Genomic DNA, 20,518 nt, shown 5'->3' with positions numbered 1-20,518 from the left:
TATTGAAGCATCTATCAAAACGAGAAAGTTTTTCGTCTTTCAAGCTTTCGATCGGATAGCCCCTCGCTTTCGAATGTCGTTATTTTTCATTGATAATTTTTTGGCATACTTCGTGCTTTGATTACTGATTAAAACAGCGCCAAAACTTTTACAATCCACCAGGTGTTTTATCGTTGCACACTTTTATTTCGTCATCGAACACCTCATATTTGCTATCTTTTTTGCGATTGACGGTAGGTGTACACAATGGAATGTTCATTGAAATGATTAGTATCTTGATTGATCGCGATCAAATTGACTTATGGACTCTCTGTGTTTTTTAGTAAATTTTCCAAAAAGCGTTGTTGAGAGTGTTTATTTTCACAATCTCTATCAGCAGGATTATGGTTGCGACTTCTTTCGATAAACGTATTTTTTCAATCAATTGAGTTCAAATCTTTTACTTCAACTCGTTGAACATGAATTTTAAGACTACATTAGTCAGATAGCAGATAAGTAGCTGCCCTTTGTTCACATAATTCGAGTACTATAATAGTCGATTACATTGGATGCTACCAACAGCGAAAGTTTAAAAACTCGAAATTTTTTTCAAATACGGAAGAGAATGTCGTAACTCATAAGTTTAGAATCAAGTACCTTGATCGATGAACTTATTAAAAGACATTGAAACATTCTTTTTAATTTTGAAACTCCATTCTCTAAATAGGTGATGGAATTTGTTTATGTACTGTCCGTTTGACAAGCGGATCGCCACGGTTCAGCAGTGGGTTTCGAACATTTGTTTGTTACACGTTGGCACACGCGCTCTTGTCAGATTCAAGATTGTTTTTACGAAGGTTACGCTGATTATACTTTGTGAAAAAGGCCAATACCTTGGACAGAATTTGACACTACCCCGGTGAAAAAAAAAACGTATTTGAGACCCTTTTTGAGACCGAAACTTTTGTATGGCCGTGAGACTACGTATTTCGAGCCTTTGAGAATATTTGAGACCGAGAATTTATCGAAATAGTTCATCGGAGTTCATCCAAAATTCATGAGACGTCTCTCTTTAGACTCATTTGAGGATGTTCTAGTCTGACTGAGTGGTCTGGTTTCGGATTTCCTAGACGTAGTGAGACTGACTGAGTGGTCTGCTTTCGGATTTGCTAGACGTAGTGAGACTGACTGAGTGGTCTCATTTTGGATTTGTTAGACCTTGTGAGACTGGATGAGTGGTCTCCTTTTGGGTTTGTTAGACGTTGTGAGAATGGATGAGTGGTCTCATTTTGGATTTGTTAGACCTTGTGAGACTGGATGAGGATAAATGAGTGTCATAAAAAAAAAAAACTTTTTCAGACTTCTAATTTTTGAGTTTTTTCTAGACCGTTTGAGACTTCTCTTTTTTCAGTTTTTTCTAGACCGTTTGAGACTTTTCATATTTGATTTCTTTTTAGAACTTTTTTCTTCGTTCGTTATTTATCGGAAGATTTTTTTTGTACTTCTATGTTGAGTTCACAGATGGCCACTACCCTTTACTTTTTTAATAATTCGCTAGACCAAACTGACTGAAATTGTAGAATCGTTAGTAATATTTGAATTTTTTTATTTTACCTTTTTTTATTTGTAATGTTTTTTCGGTCACCCATCCAAGTACTAACCGCGACGAATGATGCTTAACTTTCAATTTGGACGGCCGTCGACGTTCACGTGCTGCTAAATCAGATATATCTATTTGGAGTTCTAATTTTGAACCGTTGTTACAATTTCCGAGGTCGGATGAGCAGTCTCATTGGCAGGCGGCTTGAGACCGAGTGAGTGGTCTTTTTTGAAGAAAATAATTTCTTCAATTACTGAGACCGGTTCAGTGGTCTCATTTGAAGAAAATATTTTCTTCGATATCTGAGACCGAGTGAGTGGTCTTTTTGGAAGAAAATATTTTCTTCAATTACTGAGACCGGTTGAGTGGTCTCATTTGAAGAAAATATTTTCTTTGATATCTGAGACCGGTAGAGTGGTCTCATTTGAAGAAATCATTTTTTCGATTTCTGAGACCGGTAGAGTGGTCTCATTTGAAGAAATCATTTTTTCGATTTTTGAGACCGGTAGAGTGGTCTCATTTGAAGAAATCATTTTTTCGATTTCTGAGACCGGTAGAGTGGTCTCATTTGAAGAAATAATTTTTTCGATTTCTGAGACCGGTTCAGTGGTCTCATTTGAAGAAAATATTATCTTCGATTACTGAGACCGGTTCAGTGGTCTCATTTGAAGAAAATATTTTCTTTGATATCTGAGACCGGTTGAGTGGTCTCATTTGAAGAAAATATTTTCTTTGATATCTGAGACCGGTTGAGTGGTCTCATTTGAAGAAAATATTATCTTCGATTACTGAGACCGGTTCAGTGGTCTCATTTGAAGAAAATATTTTCTTTGATATCTGAGACCGGTTGAGTGGTCTCATTTGAAGAAAATATTTTCTTTGATATCTGAGACCGGTTGAGTGGTCTCATTTGAAGAAAATATTTTTTCGATTTCTGAGACCGGTTTAGTGGTCTCATTTGAAGAAATAATTTTTTCGATTTCTGAGACCGGTTCAGTGGTCTCATTTGAAGAAAATATTATCTTCGATTACTGAGACCGGTTCAGTGGTCTCATTTGAAGAAAATATTTTCTTCGATATCTGAGACCGGTTGAAAGCTGTTGAGGAAGACATTGACTTGTCCGAGGTGCTGCTGTTTCGAATGGGTTCAGCAGAAGAAACATCTGCTTCAATATCATCAGAAACGAGCGACAAAGATCCTGAATAGAAATTGTTACCTCTTTGTCTCTTACCTTTGGTGTACATTTGCATGAATCTTTTTTGACGCAAAAAACGTCATTTTCGTACCTTTAGTGTACATTCGCATTTATCTTTTTTCGTTTTGTTGACGCAAAAAGCGTCGTGTTCATACTTTTTTCGTTGTTTTGACCAATTCAATTTCCTTTGTTAATAAAACGTTTGATTTAATTTAAAACAGTTGTCTCACTGGATCTGCAGAACGAACCAAAAGAACGCAAAACCTCAACTATTCGGTTGCATTTATTTTTAAAATTAGCATTTTCTTCGAAAGAGACCACTCGACCGGTCTCAAAGAATTGAAAAAATATTTTCTTCGAAAGAGACCACTCGACCGGTCTCAAAGAATTGAAAAAATATTTTCTTCTAAAGAGACCACTCGACCGGTCTCAAAGAATTGAAAAAATATTTTCTTCGAAAGAGACCACTCGACCGGTCTCAAAGAATTGAAAAAATATTTTCTTCAAAAGAGACCACTCGACCGGTCTCAAAGAATTGAAAAAATATTTTCTTCAAATGAGAACACTCAACCGGTCTCAGAAATCGTAAAAATTATTTCTTCAAATGATACCACTCAACCGGTCTCAGATATCAAAGAAAATATTTTCTTCAAATGAGACCACTCAACCGGTCTCAGTAATTGAAGAAAATATTTTCTTCCAAAAAGACCACTCACTCGGTCTCAGATATCAAAGAAAATATTTTCTTCAAACAAGACCACTCAACCGGTCTCAGATATCAAAGAAAATATTTTCTTCAAATGAGACCACTCAACCGGTCTCAGATATCAAAGAAAATATTTTCTTCAAATGAGACCACTCAACCGGTCTCAGTAATTGAAGAAAATATTTTCTTCCAAAAAGACCACTCACTCGGTCTCAGATATCAAAGAAAATATTTTCTTCAAATGAGACCACTCAACCGGTCTCAGATATCAAAGAAAATATTTTCTTCAAATGAGACCACTCAACCGGTCTCAGTAATTGAAGAAAATATTTTCTTCCAAAAAGACCACTCACTCGGTCTCAGATATCAAAGAAAATATTTTCTTCAAACAAGACCACTCAACCGGTCTCAGATATCAAAGAAAATATTTTCTTCAAATGAGACCACTCAACCGGTCTCAGATATCAAAGAAAATATTTTCTTCAAATGAGACCACTCAACCGGTCTCAGTAATTGAAGAAAATATCTGATGTGTTTTGCAAAAACCAATTTCTTTTGCATTTAAAAAATGTCTTTTAAACATGGTTATTGCATAACTCCCTCCATATTTTCTTCCAAAAAGACCACTCACTCGGTCTCAGATATCAAAGAAAATATTTTCTTCAAATGAGACCACTCAACCGGTCTCAGTAATTGAAGAAAATATTTTCTTCCAAAAAGACCACTCACTCGGTCTCAGATATCAAAGAAAATATTTTCTTCAAACAAGACCACTCAACCGGTCTCAGATATCAAAGAAAATATTTTCTTCAAACAAGACCACTCAACCGGTCTCAGATATCAAAGAAAATATTTTCTTCAAACAAGACCACTCAACCGGTCTCAGATATCGAAGAAAATATTTTCTTCAAACGAGACCACTCATCCAGTTTCGCACAGTTCACCAATAAATGTTAGCAAAGAGACTACTTGTTCCGTCTCAAGCGATCTGGACATATAACTGCAACGAGACCACTCATCCAGTCTCGCACAGTTCACCAATAAATGTTAGCAAAGAGACTACTTGTTTCGTCTCAAGCGATCTGAGTATATTACTGCAACGAGACGACTCATCCAGTCTCGCACAGTCTGGCGAAATAATATTCGAAAAGAGACTACTCGTTTGGTCTACGGTATTCTCATTTGTTCATCCGAAATGATTTTAGCAAAAACAAAAATATTTTGAGACCTAATTGAGAATTCTAGCAATTTTGAGACTGGAATTGGACCGTTGAGAATACGTATTTCATGGTCTCGTGAGACCGACATTTTCACTGGGGTACAATATCTGCAACATAAAAAACCAAATGTTCGAAACCCACTGAAACCCCGTGTTTCCATCTACGTAGTATACACATACTAGGTGAGCCAATCTTAATCTATTGAGACCAGATAAAGTCGAAGCATTATAATTTGATCGATTCTATTCATTTTTAAATAATTTTAGTTTTTCAAGAAATCATTTCGAAAACATTACAGTATAAAAGCTTACACATGCGCATTAGAGCTGTTTACTCGCGGTATACCTGCGGGTAATCCGTTCAAATGCACGTGTCTAAGCATTATACTGTAATGTTTTCGAAATGATTTCTTCAAAAACTACAATTATTTAAAAATGAATTAAATGAGTAGAATCGATCAAATTATAATGCTCCGACTTTAATACATCAACCCAAACGCGCTGTAATGAGGTAAAAACGACTGTGAAAAGAAATATTAAATTCGAACGCAAAGGTTTGGAGATATAATGATACCACAAGGTTCCTATTTTCAATTATGGGATATAATCTCCATGGAAAATTACGTCATTTTTCGTACAAAAGTGACGTCATTTTCCAGTGAGATTCATCTCCCATGATTGATAATAGGGACCCAAGAAGGCAAACATCCAAAAATAATAATTGGGACTTTTGAACTCTCTTGTAAAACAGCACATCTATGCATTGTGTTTAATATGCATTGTTTCTGACTGATGACCCAAGAGGTGCGGCCTTGTTATATCAGTCTGTGAGTAAAGTTTGGAAACAGAATGGCGGTTGCTAGTAGCCATCAATCGGAATATTGCCTTCTTCGTCGATTGGAACCACATTTTTGAATATCGAATCGGAATCACTATAGTTATCTGCCATCAAAAATTGAGGGAAAAACTCTTTTGGGAATAAACTAGCGAACATTGGATCGATTTTCTTCATCTGTAAACCAGACCTTTTGAATTCAACGAAACAAAAAACTAAAATTTTGAAAATCTGTACAGAGGGATTCTTTTGAAAAGCCGCCTACCAAAATCGGACCCATTTCGCCTGGGATTGATATATACATGGTTTGAAAGGTCTTTGCCAGTAGACCTCAAAACAGGCATCACACGGTCTCTAGCCACACCTGGTTGCTGGTTGAACATCTCCGAAGTTGGTAAAATGGTGATTTTTATCCGAATTTTTTGGCCGTCATAAACGATCGTCCCGGGCGAGAGTGGGCTCGTTGGAAAGCTGAGTTCAAGTAGTTTCGGGTCATGCCTAGTTTAATTTAATTCATTGATATATGTTTGCAGAAATCTGCAAGAAAAATTTTCAAAATCTGTGTGAACTTTAGACAGGTCTGGGCTGGTACTGATGACGCTTAATGGGAACCTAACATGCTAGTCGTAACATACATTGTCTAAGCTTTCCATTGATACCCCATTTGCAGTGCTGGGGATTGCTGGCGAGTTTTACGAGTAGCGGTTGTGCTAACATAAAATTCTGTTATGTCGGCAATCACCAGCACTGCAAATGGGGTATCAATGGAAAGCTTAGACAATGTATGTTACGACTAGCATGTTAGGTTCCCATTAAGCGTCATCAGTACCAGCCCAGACCTGTCTAAAGTTCACACAGATTTTGAAAATTTTTCTTGCAGATTTCTGCAAACATATATCAATGAATTAAATTAAACTAGGCATGACCCGAAACTACTTGAACTCAGCTTTCCAACGAGCCCACTCTCGCCCGGGACGATCGTTTATAACGGCCAAAAAATTCGGATAAAAATCACCATTTTACCAACTTCGGAGATGTTCATGTTCAACCAGCAACCAGGTGTGGCTAGAGACCGTGTGAGGCCTGTTTTAAGGTCTACTGGCAAAGACCTTTCAAACCATGTATATATCAATCCCAGGCGAAATGGGTCCGATTTTGGTAGGCGGCTTTTCAAAAGAATCCCTCACAGCACTATCCAAGTTATCGTCCCATCTATAAATTAGGCAAAAATTCCTTTAGGAACTACTCGGAAATCATTAGTCCAATATTGTACAGCTACGAACTTGACCGCAAAAATGTTATTTCACGTCGATTAAACCGAAAAGTCCTAAAACTAGTTCTGGTTTTCGCGAAAAATTTCGTTCATTTCACTGCAAAATTTGGGGAGGTATTGAAATATGACCTTCAAGCTCAATACGGAAGTTCTCATGTAAACGGTTCCAATTTATTGTTTTTCTTCCAAATTGCGGCAGTGAATGGTTCCGTATCTTCTCCGTTTCCAAATGGTTAAATTTCCACAAATCGCAGCAGATTGCAGGTCAGTGAAAAGACGAAACAAAATTTTGAATTTTTAAACAATTTTTGTATTCAGTTTGAAGCATTTTTTTCATTTATAATTTTTTGTAGTTTTTTTTCTCTTAAATTTTTTTGTATTTTCATTTTATTTTTTCATTGTTATATATGTGCTGGAGCCGATCTAAATAAATCTGAATTGATTTGTACTCCTGGGATTTGACTGATCCGTTAAATGATTTGCGTACACATTGAATAATTCGAAATTTTTCTACTTTTACTGATAGAAGCAGTGTGTGTGTTTTATGTTTCAGGAGGGAATATCAAATTTTTGTTTGTTGGTTTGTCGTTTGTTGATTCTTTTCTTCTTCATTTTTTTGGCTTCTCTCTTTTTGTCACTTTCACAGTAGTCTCTATGTCCGATAGGTTGGTATTCTCAGGACATAAATGCAAGACGATCAATTTTCATCAAAGTGTTTACACAAATCAAAAGGCAATCTTCTCATTTTTCATGTCATTTAAAATCTAGTACTTTTTACGTCAATTTTATTAAATTAATTTTTTGTTTGTTTGACAGAAGTCACATCAGCTAAAGATGATTTCTTCATTAAAAATTTGAATTTTCTTTTAATTAGAGTTTTCATTGTTTTCTTGTTTACTAGACTTTGATTTTAGATTTGGTTTTTTATCTCCTTTTGTTTGTCGCAAAAAGATTTTCTAGTTATAGGAAGTTTGCACAACTTCCGTAAAAATTAAAAACTGAAATCAAAAATCGATTTTTTCTTCTTCTTTTCCTGACTTAAAAAAACCTGAACTGATCCTATAAATTGATTGATTAAATACTTTTGAAGTGAAATTTTATAAATCTAAATTGATTACTCATTCATAGTCAATTAAAATTATTATTTTTCTTGATAGAACATGCGTGTGTTTGTTTGTATGTATGTGTATAATGTGTGTAAACTACTGCTAGGGTTTTACATTAAAAAAAAATAATAAAAATAAACAAAAAAAAAGTATTTTCCGATGAGAGTGTATGTAGTAGAACTGCTGCTTTCAACAAATTGGTTAGATGATGATTTTTTGTTTTTGAAATAAAGAAGTAAGACAAAGGTGCAAGGTTTGAACGGAAACAAAAATTCTAAACAAATTTTAGTTCCTAAGTAAAGTTTTCAGTTTTTTCCTTTCTTTTTTTTCAAAAAAAAAATTCTTTGTTTCATTTACATTTTCCCGTTGATGAGGCGTCAACTCTATTATGTATATGTAACCAACACAAAAAAAATGTTCGTCAATTTTTATTATTTTTCTCTCTCTCTCCCACTCTCTCCTTTTTTTCTGTATTTTCTTTCTTTTTTAAATAATTTAGTAATTTTTTGTCTGTTGTTCAATTACCCGACAATCATCTACTTTTTTTTATTTTTATTGTTGGCACCTCTAGGCGGCGTAACTGGTCGTCCAGTGTTTAGGTTGTACTGAAATTTGCGTTTGTCGGCCGGTTTCAAAATTTGAAATGAGCACATTAACGAATCGTCGACGGACATCATAGCTCCTGGAAACAGATTTCAGTGATTGATTTAAAAAAAAATGCAAATTTACTCTAGAAGCATAGCATCTGCAACCAAGCAGTAGCATAGATTTTCTAAGAGGGGCCTGTGTAAACAATCCTACTATGTTGGCATTATAAAAGATAAGAGTTGACGGTACTATATTTTGGACACACATGATCTAGTTTGTTGACAGTATTTTCAATGAAAGTCTAGAACAGGTATGGTCGATCGGCGAATTCGTCTTAAACGCACTCACATTTTATGTCAAAATAATATGAAAATGAGTGCGTTTAAGTACGAAAATCAAATTTTTATGTCCTCCGGGCGGACAATAGACCATACCTGTTTTACACTTTCATTGAGTATTTTGGTTTCGCTAATTAAATGTTTTATCCAATTGTTTATTGATAAATTTTCATTGAAGAATAATATTTGACAATTATTAGATAGATCATCTTCAAGGCCGTTCGAAATGCCATCCACGATAAGAAATGCCATCAACGTTTAAAAAAATCTCATACAAATGAATGAACGAAACGTTTAACGAAACTTAAGTGAGGTTACGTGTGAGAGTATCTTGAAGATGATCTATAAATCTGTTTGAAATGACCTCATTCTCTTCATTTTGAAGTGAACTAAACATTTTAAATTTGTGCCACTTTAAAGGCTCATATTAGAGAGGCTAAATATCCGTAAATACAATCTGTTCTAGTGCTTGGTTCAGTGCTATGCTAGAAGGCATATCGACAATTCCGAGTGAAAACGGAAAAGCTATCAAAATTTCAGGTAAACTATTTTGCACACGATCTTCTATGTCACAAACAAAACTTGAAAAACAACAGTCAATTTCTCTCTGTAAAGGTACACTATTACGGTGAAATCGCTCTGTTTACGAAAAAGTTTTCCGTTTTCATTCCGTTTTGACTCCCGTTCACGCTAAAAATAGAACCCAATTCACTTTTATCACAGTTATCTCTCAAAAATTCATTTTGATTCACTGGCTTCTGTTCAATTGTCATGTGAACGGATGAACCGATTCCTAAACGGAGTGTAGTGCGATCCATGTTTTAAGCTGGAATCCCACACACGGCCTAGAAAATAGCTCATTCGTGTACGTGACAACAAAACGAAAGCCATCGAGCCATCAAAATGAACACGGCGTTCTAAACGGAGACAAAATTGAATCGTGTTCAATTTTTGATCGTAAACGGAATGAAAAAGGTTTGTAAACGGAGCTCATCAAGCTTAATCCGCACGTCGTCCCGTCTACTCACCCTTCACGCTATAACAATGCAAAGAAAGATCAGTTGTCACTGTTTGTTTTATTGAAAACGGTGGGTAAACGGAGTGAAGTGTGGATTAAGCTTTGCACATAAAGCACATAAACCGGACAGGAGCGGACAGGAGCGGCCTGGTTTGTTTTACGCTGCCGTGGTTCGAAAGAAATTGACTGCTTGGCTCTCAATTTTACTTTTCATTAATGGATTTTTGACGTGTGATACCGAGATCAGTTAAATGCGACTACTAGTTACTAGTCTTCGGCTTTGCTGTGATTTCTGCTTATCACGATGTCCCGAATAAAGGCCTAGTTACTGAGATACACCACTCCCGTCTAATTTAATCTAATCTAAGTTTTGAAATCCAGACTCATAGATTAAGTACTCCATGTGATCTCATCATAGCATTCATTAGCTGACACTGAATAAAACATTGACGAACGCTTGGAAGCACTCATCCCAAGCCTCAACAAATTCATAAATTGATCGAACAGACGTTGAATAAAATGAAAATTTCGAACAATTACATGCTGTTGCCTTTCAAATTGATAAAATGCTCTGAACGAAGTCTCTTCAGAAAATTTCGGTTCATTTCCTCCAGTTCAACACTACCCTTGAGTAAGGTGAGCACAAAGTAGCAGTTGGGAAGAAAGTTTTAAAAGTGATTGACGATAGATTGACTTGGACCTTTGCCGATTCGCTGGAAAGCAAAGTTTGGATAATCACGTCAATTGAAATAAATGACCAACTGCAGCTTGAAATTGAGTTTCCTCAACTGTATGGTCAGTATTTGCATTCGAGTACAAGAAATCAAATCGACTGACGTTAAATTTTGAGGATTTCGATTGATGTTCAACTCACAAAATACTCGAATTTCCCGATATTAATGGTTGTAAATGAATGGGTGAACGTACCTGCATTGTCGAATTCACCACAATAGTTCGGAGCAGAGAACAACGTAACCAACTGTCGTTTCGCAAAGAACTCGTAACCATCTTCGACGACTTGATGCGCTCTGCATATCAAATCAAAGTCGTGTCGTCGCAAAAACTTACTAACAACCTGCGAACGGTCAAACAGAAATTTCGTCGTAAGAAAATTGTACAAACATTGAACGGTATTGCTGCACTCACCTCTACGCCAAATGTAAAACTAACACCGCGATCATTTTCGCCCCAACCCATTGTATCCTTATCTGGATCCGACCAAAGTAAATCGCACAATAAACCTTGATCTGGTACGTCGGTGGGTCGCATAATGCGTCGAATTTGTTCCATCGATGTCAGATCTGGACTGAGTCCGCCATGACAGCAGAAGATTTTCTCGTCAACTGTAATCGGTCATGTTTGTGATGTTTAAGTCAGGAGTCGCTCGAAAAACAAAATTAATTTTGTAAAGTCAGTCCCACTCACCAATAGCTGCAACGGGTAAGCAATTAAAGCAATCCGTGAACGTTTTCCACAGCTTGATAGTATATCGTCGTTTGCATTCATCGTAAAATCTAACGAATAGAAAAACGGTTTTAGGATCCATTGAGAACAACGTTTGAACAGTCAACTCACCCATAAATTCGATTGATGCTAGCACACTCGTGATTTCCTCGCAACAGGAAGAAATTCTCTGGATACTTGATTTTGTACGCTAACAGTAAGCAAATTGTTTCCAGTGATTGCTTTCCACGATCTACGTAATCACCCAGAAAGAGATAATTTGATTCCGGCGGGAAACCTCCATACTCGAACAGACGCATCAAATCGTAGTATTGACCATGAATATCACCTAATTGGACGAAGAATTTTGGGTTTATAATCCGACAAAAACTGCCAACAGGGATGCACAAGGTCAGTACTCACCACATATTTTCAGTGGTGCTTCTAATTCCAAAAGTATCGGCTGTGACAAGAATATTTCACGAGATTTCAAGCATAACCCTCGAATTTCTGCCTCCGTCAGTTGAACATTTTTACCCGGTCTCGATCCGCGAACTGAAAAAGATTTTTTTTTTTGTTAAATTTGGGCGTTTAATTAGGTATCACGTTATGTCGCTTCGGTTCAATCAGTCCTAAAGTGGATGTTTGCGCAACCTATGATTATTACATTTGAATGGTGAGAATAAAAGTTCGAAAAGCGTATGCTCACGGTGTCACACCTAATTGTCTTTTGAGGCGTGAGACCTACTCTAACTTTTCAGACTTTTATTTTTAGCGAGGCAGAGAGTGCCGCAAATCGTGTGGATATTGGATACGTTTTACGGATGACTGCCTGAGTCGCCGTGAATATGTATTTTAAGCCAAACGAAGGAACTTCATTCAAAATCGTTTCTGTTCTATCTCTTCTGCTAGTCACACAATATTCGTGGAAACATTTTCATGAAAATTTACGAATTTTCTCTGAAAACCATGGCAAAATTTATGCAATTTCGCCAAGTGGTGATAATAAATTGAACGTTCGCGATTTGAAAATAAAATTGGTGAAAAGTCGTAGAAAATGTTTACTCAAATAATATAACTGGCCAGCGGCCAAGTTCACCTGAATTGATTAATTTATTGATGAAGCAAAATTAATTTATTAATTTGCGGACTGATTTACTGAAGAATCTGTGAAAAAGATGACTAATCGAATGAACACATTCAAATTAATCAAGAAATTCTGAGCCGGTCCTCGAATCTGCAAGGATAAAAAAGTCGAATTTGTTCGGCCTCAGCTATTTTCTACATTCAGTCCAACGTTTTCATAATACACATTAGACGAGTGTGTAATCAATAAACTATACGAAAAACAAGGCATCAGAACAGTCGGAGCGTTTGCTGCGACTTAGCCCCGTACGACCAGTAATCCTATTTCGTCCGTAACCATAATACGTCCGTAGCCGTAATACGCCCGGAACCCTAATGCGTCTGTTACCAAAATGCAAGTCAAGTTGGGCATGGTCAAATTTACTGAAAGTGTTCATTTGTAAAATTGCGCATAGCGCAATTACGAAAGCCCGTACGAAGTACCTCTCAAATAATACCAACAATTTACGACATTAATTTAGAAACCCAAAATTTGCCAACTTTCTATTGGGTATTCAATTATCTCTCAAATGAAACAAAAACTAGCAAAATCGGTTGAGATTTACTCGATTTATGTGCAAAAAGCACTTAGGGCCGAGTAGCGGCCTTAGTGCAAGGGCCCAAATTTGAAACTATTTTTGCCATCATTCTATTCGGCATTCAATTATCTCTCAAATGAAACAAAAACTAGCAAAATCGGATGAGATTTACTCGATTTATGAGCAAAAAACACTTAGGGCCGAGTAACGACCTTTGAGCCCTCCCAACAAGCCCACGTTGCATCTTACCCAAAAACAATGTTCAGCAACTTTGTTCTACTCGTCAATACGTTTCATTTGATATATCACAAGCAGCTATTGCGTGCGTATTTCGGTAGATATCGTCGAAAGACTGAAAAACACCTATAGGGCCCTAGCTCTGGAAGGGCCGACCCTACCATGCCCATTTTCGAACTTGACTTTACTTTTGTCGATACCAATCGGGGAAAAAAAGAATTTTGAAAAAAGGTTGTGATTTGCTCAAGCTAGAGGGGTCACAGACGGACGGACGGACGGACATTTTTTTTATTGCGGATTCGTCATCTATTAACATAACCAAATGCTTTGCCCTTACTGTCTGCTTCCAATTCGACGTGTTACAAACGGCATATTAATCTTATAAGCCCCCAGTACGTCGTACGGGGCTAAAAAAAGTTGAATGAAACGCATGAATTCACAGCGTGCTGATTGTAAATCTCATCGAATTTCGTTTATTGTTGACCTTTTTAATTTCGATCAAAAACACAACGAACAATTGACTTTGTATGAACGAATGATTGTGTTCTGACAATCTCAAATCGCTCGCGAAGGATAAATTACTGTTTTCAATTTAGATAAAAAAGCGACAACAAATGAATCAAATCCAGTTGACAACATAGTCCCGACCGAAAGTGCTATTACGCATTCGATATAATTTTGCAAATTTTCTTCAATAAAGAAAAATACAAAAAAAAATACGTTCACGACAATCACTTTATACGCTAGCATTGTTATCCATACTGGCCTGAACTAGTTTTTGTATTTAAAGGCGAAAACAGATGTGCGAGATGTCAATACACATTTGTGTAGACTCGTGTGATACATCAGGAATGACAGAAAAGAATGGGATGTGTGTCGTTGTGGCGATACTTTATCACTTGACTCATCTCAGCAAGGACATCGCGTTTGAAGAGTCTTCAATGAAGACAACAAAGTAAAACTTTCGAAAAAAAAATCATTTTCAATTGAATGAAAACGACCATCCGACGACCCCGGCCATTTATTTTATTTTCATTTCCCGTTTAAACCGTAACATTACGAGAATATAATGTTGCAATCTTCGTTTACGATTCGAAACGTCTTCATATTATATTAGCGAGTAAATGTTTATTACAATCAACACACACTTTTTTCGATTAAGTACACATATCGCTAGGTACTGGTTGTTGTTGTTGTTTTTTGTTGTTGCGTTGATAATTCACTTCACACCTTGAGTCATAAATTTTTAATCGAATGTAATAGCTTACTGTCATATATAGGTTTTAGCACAGTTACAGATAGATAAACCATGAGATAAGCCCTTCGAACTGGACTTTGTATGAGTAACATTACACCGTCGTGGATGGGCTCTGATAAAATGTGCAATTTGTTAGGAAGGACACAGGTTTTTAGTTGCACCAAATGAAACTATTGATTGTGGTAAGGACCTTACCGCGTAAGGTAAACGAAGTGAGTGTCAACATATTTTACCAGCCCCATCAACATCACCACAATTAACTGCTGCAGGGCTGAATTGTGTTTCCTGGAGAATTTTAGCTTAAAATTTTAGATTCTCGAAGTTCTTCATGTAAACCGCGGAGGTAATAAAGCGAATTTCTATTGACTTTTGTGAGAGAAATTTCAACCAATCCCAATTGCTAATGGAATGGTAAATGCAGTGAAAACTTCAATGGAAAAGTAACTTTGGTCGAAATGTCTGTGCAACGAAAGAGTACTTTTCCGTTCATGCTTTTAAGACATTGAAATCGTAATGACCTCTACACAATGATGGCTCTGTTTTATTTAGAACAAAAAACAATAAAATCTCCAAGCTAAATGAACCGGCTGTGTGACATTTTGAGCTAAGGATTTTTTTTCGTGACTTTTTGACTGACACACCAATAGGGATGTCGAAATGACGAAAAAGCTTGAATCAAAATAGGAAAAAGTATTTCCGGTTAAGGTACCGGACGGAATTATAAAATTATAACAAGCTCGAATTCGGTTCGTATTTGGCATGCGTCAGCCAACATGGATGGTCCTTTGACGACCGGAAAACAAATTTAATTATCATAATATTGAATCGAAATCATTTTTGTTTAATCACCGATTACGCCGCCGATTCTGTTTGGTTTACAGTTACGCTGGTGTTATTGACAAATTCGACGGTGCTCTGATGAGTACGTAGTAAAGAAAATGGATGGTGAATCCATTGTTTCGCTGTGAGCCCACACAAAAATATTTTCACATTACAGGCAGTGTCCGTTCCTCGATTAGTCATTTATTCGATCACCAAATAAACAACCACTTTCCTGTAATGACCGTACCATTTCACAGATTGCATACGTTGTGTATGATTGTAGCAATTTACACTAAATTCGTACACAGAAAATCGTATGAAAAAAGACGACGACCAGCCCAAAATGAAAAGTTTTCACCGAAGCGCATTGTGATGTAAAAATAATGTTATTAACAAAATGGTAAAAATACCCTCAAGTAGCCTCTCGATGATACTATCGATGTTTAGCACGTCAGACATTTTATGTCTTGGATTTTGTTTGCACTTTTGTTAAAAATTTGGAGACAAAATTTTGTTCAAAATTAAATTTAACTTGAAAGTATCTTAATGACGATTTGCTTTAAATAAAAAATGGCGGACTCAAATGGCGCTCGTTCTCGTCAACAGATGGTATGCCTAGCATAATTTTCTTCTGTTCCATACGTCCCATGTGAAAAACGATCAATTTTTGACGCCAGATGGACGTCTTTTGGCAGATTTTTTTTGAATTTTTTGTTGTGGGCATGTTAACATCTTTTGCATAACTCTTATAACTCTCATGAGAGGTGAGTTTCTTTATATGAAATCGCTATGTCCTCCGGTTTGTATGAATAGACCATACCTGGTTTATACTTTCATTGATACTAGGTGCTTTATATATAAGACATAAAGGTTGCGCTGATGGTTACACCGAATTTACTCTACAACTATATGTACCAAACTGAAATACTTAATTATGCGTAAGCCAGTCAAGGCTGTATACTTTGGGGAAAGTATACAGCCTTGTAAGCCATATATGACGAAATTACCTTTGCTCCCTACATACAGGGGACGTCAATGAAATTTAGATATGATTCTGCCTCAGTTGTTTATCCGCTGGTCCACGGTATTGTTTATACGGGTGAAATAGTATCACGTATGGTGGTAATAAAAACGTATGAAAACGTATTAGCAGTTTTGCTTATAAGTGCACCAGTTGGAAAACAGCTGTAGCAAACACATGTACAAATTTCACTGACGTTATCTGTAGTTCGTGGTTCTAAAAGACACTTTTCAACTTACCATCACGAAGCTGATGGTATCAAATCTGGTAACGGCCCCTCCGCGAACATAGAATATTTTTACAAAACGGACACTCCTGTAAAGCTTAACAGAAATACCAGTTCTAAAAGAGTGTATTTCAAACGAATTTAATGCTTAGTTTCCTCTTACCAAAAAAGTACTCCGTGTGAGAGCCAAAATTGATTTTTTTCAATTTTTTCTTTGTTTATTTGACAGTTTGCTCTCTCACGGCTCTCTCACGGAGTACTTTTTGTTGAGTGGAATGGACACTTAATGCTTAATTCCTCTTACTCCGTTTACGCTCCACGCCTCTTTTTTATTGTTTAAAACGTAAACGGAGTGCAATAGGAGCGTAAACGGCGTAAGAGGAAATCAAGCATAAAATGAGGGTACGCTGTGCAATGACTTTCAAACTTGCCAGTGGACTCTTAGATAGACTTCAAGCAATCCCTTCGATGCACTTTTGATATTTTTCGATATTATTAGTCAGCTCGGAGCCCTGAACAAGGTTCCACAAAAATTTGTGATTTTCATCCATATTTTCGGTGACAGTGGTGCACAAAATTTCGTAGTGGAAGGACACAATTCACTTAAAAAACGTGTTTTTTCTCTCTGTGACCAGAAAATTAAGCAACATTCCCAGAAGATCGGGTACTCTAAAAACAATTCACTTATTAACGCAACATATCGGCACTGTTGACATGAGTCATTGCATGTGTGGTGTCGATGGACAGCTGAGACTTCCAGCATTTCAGAATTAACAATTTTAATTACAAAAATTTTTAATAAGTGCGTCTCAGGTACCTCTGAAACCTGCAAATTTTACCAAATATGAGGGAAAAACTTTGAGCTACTGTCGGCCTTTATGTAGTTGGTCTCCAAAAATAATTTTTTGGTCATTGGTAGAGGAAATGTTGCTCTACTGCTAGAACTATTTATTAGCTTCATCCCTCATGTATCCACGCCTCTATGACTGTTTGAAAATCACGTTTTTTTCAACTTTAGCATGTCTCTGTCTCGGCTTCACTTGCACTTAGGGTACCAAATTTTTGTACAATTGTTATTAGAATTTCAGGCACTATCGATTGAAACCACAACCAGTTTTCCTCCACTCTCTCTGTAGACAGGATGGACGATGCACCACTGTCACCGAAAATACGGATGAAAATCAAAAATTTTTGTGGAACCTTGTTCAGGGCTCCGAGCTGACTAATAATATCGAAAAATATCAAAAGTGCATCGAAATGCTCAGTTAAAATTAATTCAACCGCACCGTGGGTACTAAGGAAAAACCAAGGAATATTTTCACACAATTTGAGTTTATTTATTATTTAACACACAAAATGAAACCAAAACATGTTATTGCGGTACATTCTACACTGCTTAAATAGTTCAATTACCCGCGACTAAGCTTCCCAAAGAACAGATTTGATTGGACTTTTTTTCGCCCAAAATTTATTTCAATTTCAACCCATTGGAGCTAAAGTCGGAAAATTCGGCAAAGCTGCTCCTGACGGAACCGTCTGTGAAAATCGTATATCAAATTGTGGTAAAGTTGGAAACGTTGGTAAAGTTGTGGCTGTTGGAAACGTTGGTGGAAATGTTGCACCGGGCGGTAGTGTGATATATGGAAACGGTGTCGCTTGATAGTTGTAACACATTTCTTGAAATTTGCCAAAATTAGCCAACAATGGCCACAGATACAATTTCAAACAAAAATCAGCCAAATTCATTTTTTAGCGTCCCTTCAACAAATTAATCATGAAAATCGTTGTGAATTTATGTGAAGTCTTACTTGATATGGCAGATGAACTAACCTTTTGATCTTCACCGAATAACTCACAACACACTACTAATGTAATGTATTCGAAATACCTACATCGCCAAAAGAACTTAATATGTGGAAATGTGGGAACATTCACAGCAAATTGAATCGTTAAATATTCCATCTAAAAAATGAGACTAAAAAAGTGGCGAAAAAAGTGATAAGTGCAGTCATTCTGTTTATGAATGCTGTTGCTATTGTGTTTTAATACAAACATTATCGACCTTGCTTTTAATTTCGGTGAATCAGAGATTATCAATGCGTATTGCGTACTCGTTAACTATTTCAATTATTTCGATTATTGGAGCGTTTTACGCTTGACGAAATAAAGACGAAAAGTGCACCGCACAATTAAATTATTATTTTGGATTTAAATTTTGGATTTTCCATGAAAATATATGAACAGAATCTACTATAAACATGATAGACTACATTGTAGAGTGGTTTGCCTTTGCAAGCCCTAATTAACGCTACAACCTCTCTTTATAAACTCGTTCGTGTCCTAACATTACAAATTGTAAATTTAGCAGATACCAACAAGACAATCTTTTGCTTATACCTGCATCAAGATGACAAATCTATTTTTTTTTAATTCGGGCGAACCGGAAAAGTCAGATAGAATTTTGATTTAGTTTATTTCATTCCCATCGCTCCAGCCTGTTTGAAGACCAAAAACAAGTTGAAAACACTGAAAAATATGGGTCTCCTGGAGCGACATTTTACTTCAACTAACTTTATGGCTTGCAACAGAATTTATCTGGGGTTTTTTATATGTGGAATGAAAGAGGGTAAGTCCAGCTACAACACCCTATAGTCAGTTCCGCGGATAAATTCTGTTGCAAGCCAGTAGGACTGTCCAAACATTCACCATATTTTGAGTCATAAGTCTAGAACCGGTGGCGGCCCATACCGATGATTATACTCTTTATGAAGGTCTGCGAAAGGCCTATATTCCTACAAATTTTCAACTTTTAGAAACATTTCTATCTTGAGCTATCACAAAAAAAACTGTTTTCACCACCCCTTGACATGCTATGACTTTTCACGTGTTCACTCCGAAAATGGGAAATTAACAGAAAAACTAAAAGATCCCTATTTCTTAGAATTGAAAGACGATTCAAACGAGCTATAGCTTGCCTGGATCGCCGAACCATTGTTTTCAAATTGGTTCAAGTTTTGGCGATATCACTCTTAAGTTGATTTCTCACACTATCCGTATATAAAATTTGGTGTCACCTGCCTTCGTGGTTGACTTAACCTGTTCTTTCAGAACTTTGTTTCTGTGAGCCAATTCAGAATATGCTACTTTTGTCAAGGTCTTGCTTAAGGTGTTTGTGAGCTTTCGCAGTAATCTCAAAGTCCGCGAGATGAGAATGACGTTATTGATTTCAATAGACGGCATTTAGCAATAAGTATGAGATTTGTGTTGGGGTGTTATCCCTTTTAGCTCTCTTTTATTTCTGATGAAGATTTTACAATTCGTCTTCTACGCAGGTCTTTTTGCTCGTCTATTTTTCTTCTTTTTAACTTCTTTTTAAAGCTTCTTTTTAAGCTCTCTGCCATTCATACATTTTCCTCAGTGTGTTTTAGCAACCATTTTCCCAAAGTAAGATTTATAAACTTTGTATGCTGTGGTGATTTTATGACCTACTTTTGAAGTTGCAAAAGTCACTCACACGGCTGAGTAGATTTTATCCACAATATTTTTTAATACCGATAGAAAGAGCCAATATGAATTGTTACTGTTACCCAATGAAAGTAGAAACGAGGTATGGTCTGTCCATACAAGCTATTTCCTCCGCTCCATACAAATTTCGACATTAGACCGTACCAATGGAGTACACTTTCATTGCTGTTACCGTCTTCTCTCTAAATGGCCAGTCACTTCAAGGTTCTGAAAGAACAGGTTAAGACAACTCTGAGTTGATCACGAAGGCGGTGTCACACAAATTGCGTCAACGGCAACGAAGTTTGTAAAAAAAACAACTTAACAAAAACAAAATTCCGAATTTTCCTAAATTTTCCTTTCTTCAAGTTGATTTCACACACAAATTGAACTTCGCTTATCAATTTCGGTGTCACTTGCCTTCATGGCTGTCTTAACCTGTTCTTTCAGAACCTTGAGTCACTTTGAGTAGAGTAGGTCAAAAA

The 20,518-nt window shown here is 36.5% G+C and overlaps 1 protein-coding gene across 1 annotated transcript; it reads right to left on the bottom strand.

The window, feature by feature from the left end:
- Positions 1-7,442: 7,442 nt before the first annotated feature.
- Positions 7,443-15,895, bottom strand: LOC119074653 (serine/threonine-protein phosphatase alpha-2 isoform). The gene is made up of 7 exons (XM_037180932.1): positions 15,693-15,895; positions 11,725-11,856; positions 11,434-11,650; positions 11,284-11,372; positions 11,005-11,201; positions 10,786-10,933; positions 7,443-8,596 (listed from the first exon to the last, which is right to left on the bottom strand). The coding sequence occupies exons 1-7, from the start codon at positions 15,739-15,741 to the stop codon at positions 8,451-8,453; spliced, it is 978 nt and encodes a 325-aa protein (XP_037036827.1). The 5' UTR covers positions 15,742-15,895; the 3' UTR covers positions 7,443-8,450.
- Positions 15,896-20,518: the final 4,623 nt, after the last annotated feature.

Source organism: Bradysia coprophila, unplaced genomic scaffold (assembly GCF_014529535.1).
Source record: "Bradysia coprophila strain Holo2 unplaced genomic scaffold, BU_Bcop_v1 contig_151, whole genome shotgun sequence".
Classification (NCBI taxonomy): Eukaryota; Metazoa; Arthropoda; class Insecta; order Diptera; family Sciaridae; genus Bradysia; species Bradysia coprophila.
This window is presented reverse-complemented; position numbering and strand designations above follow the sequence as displayed.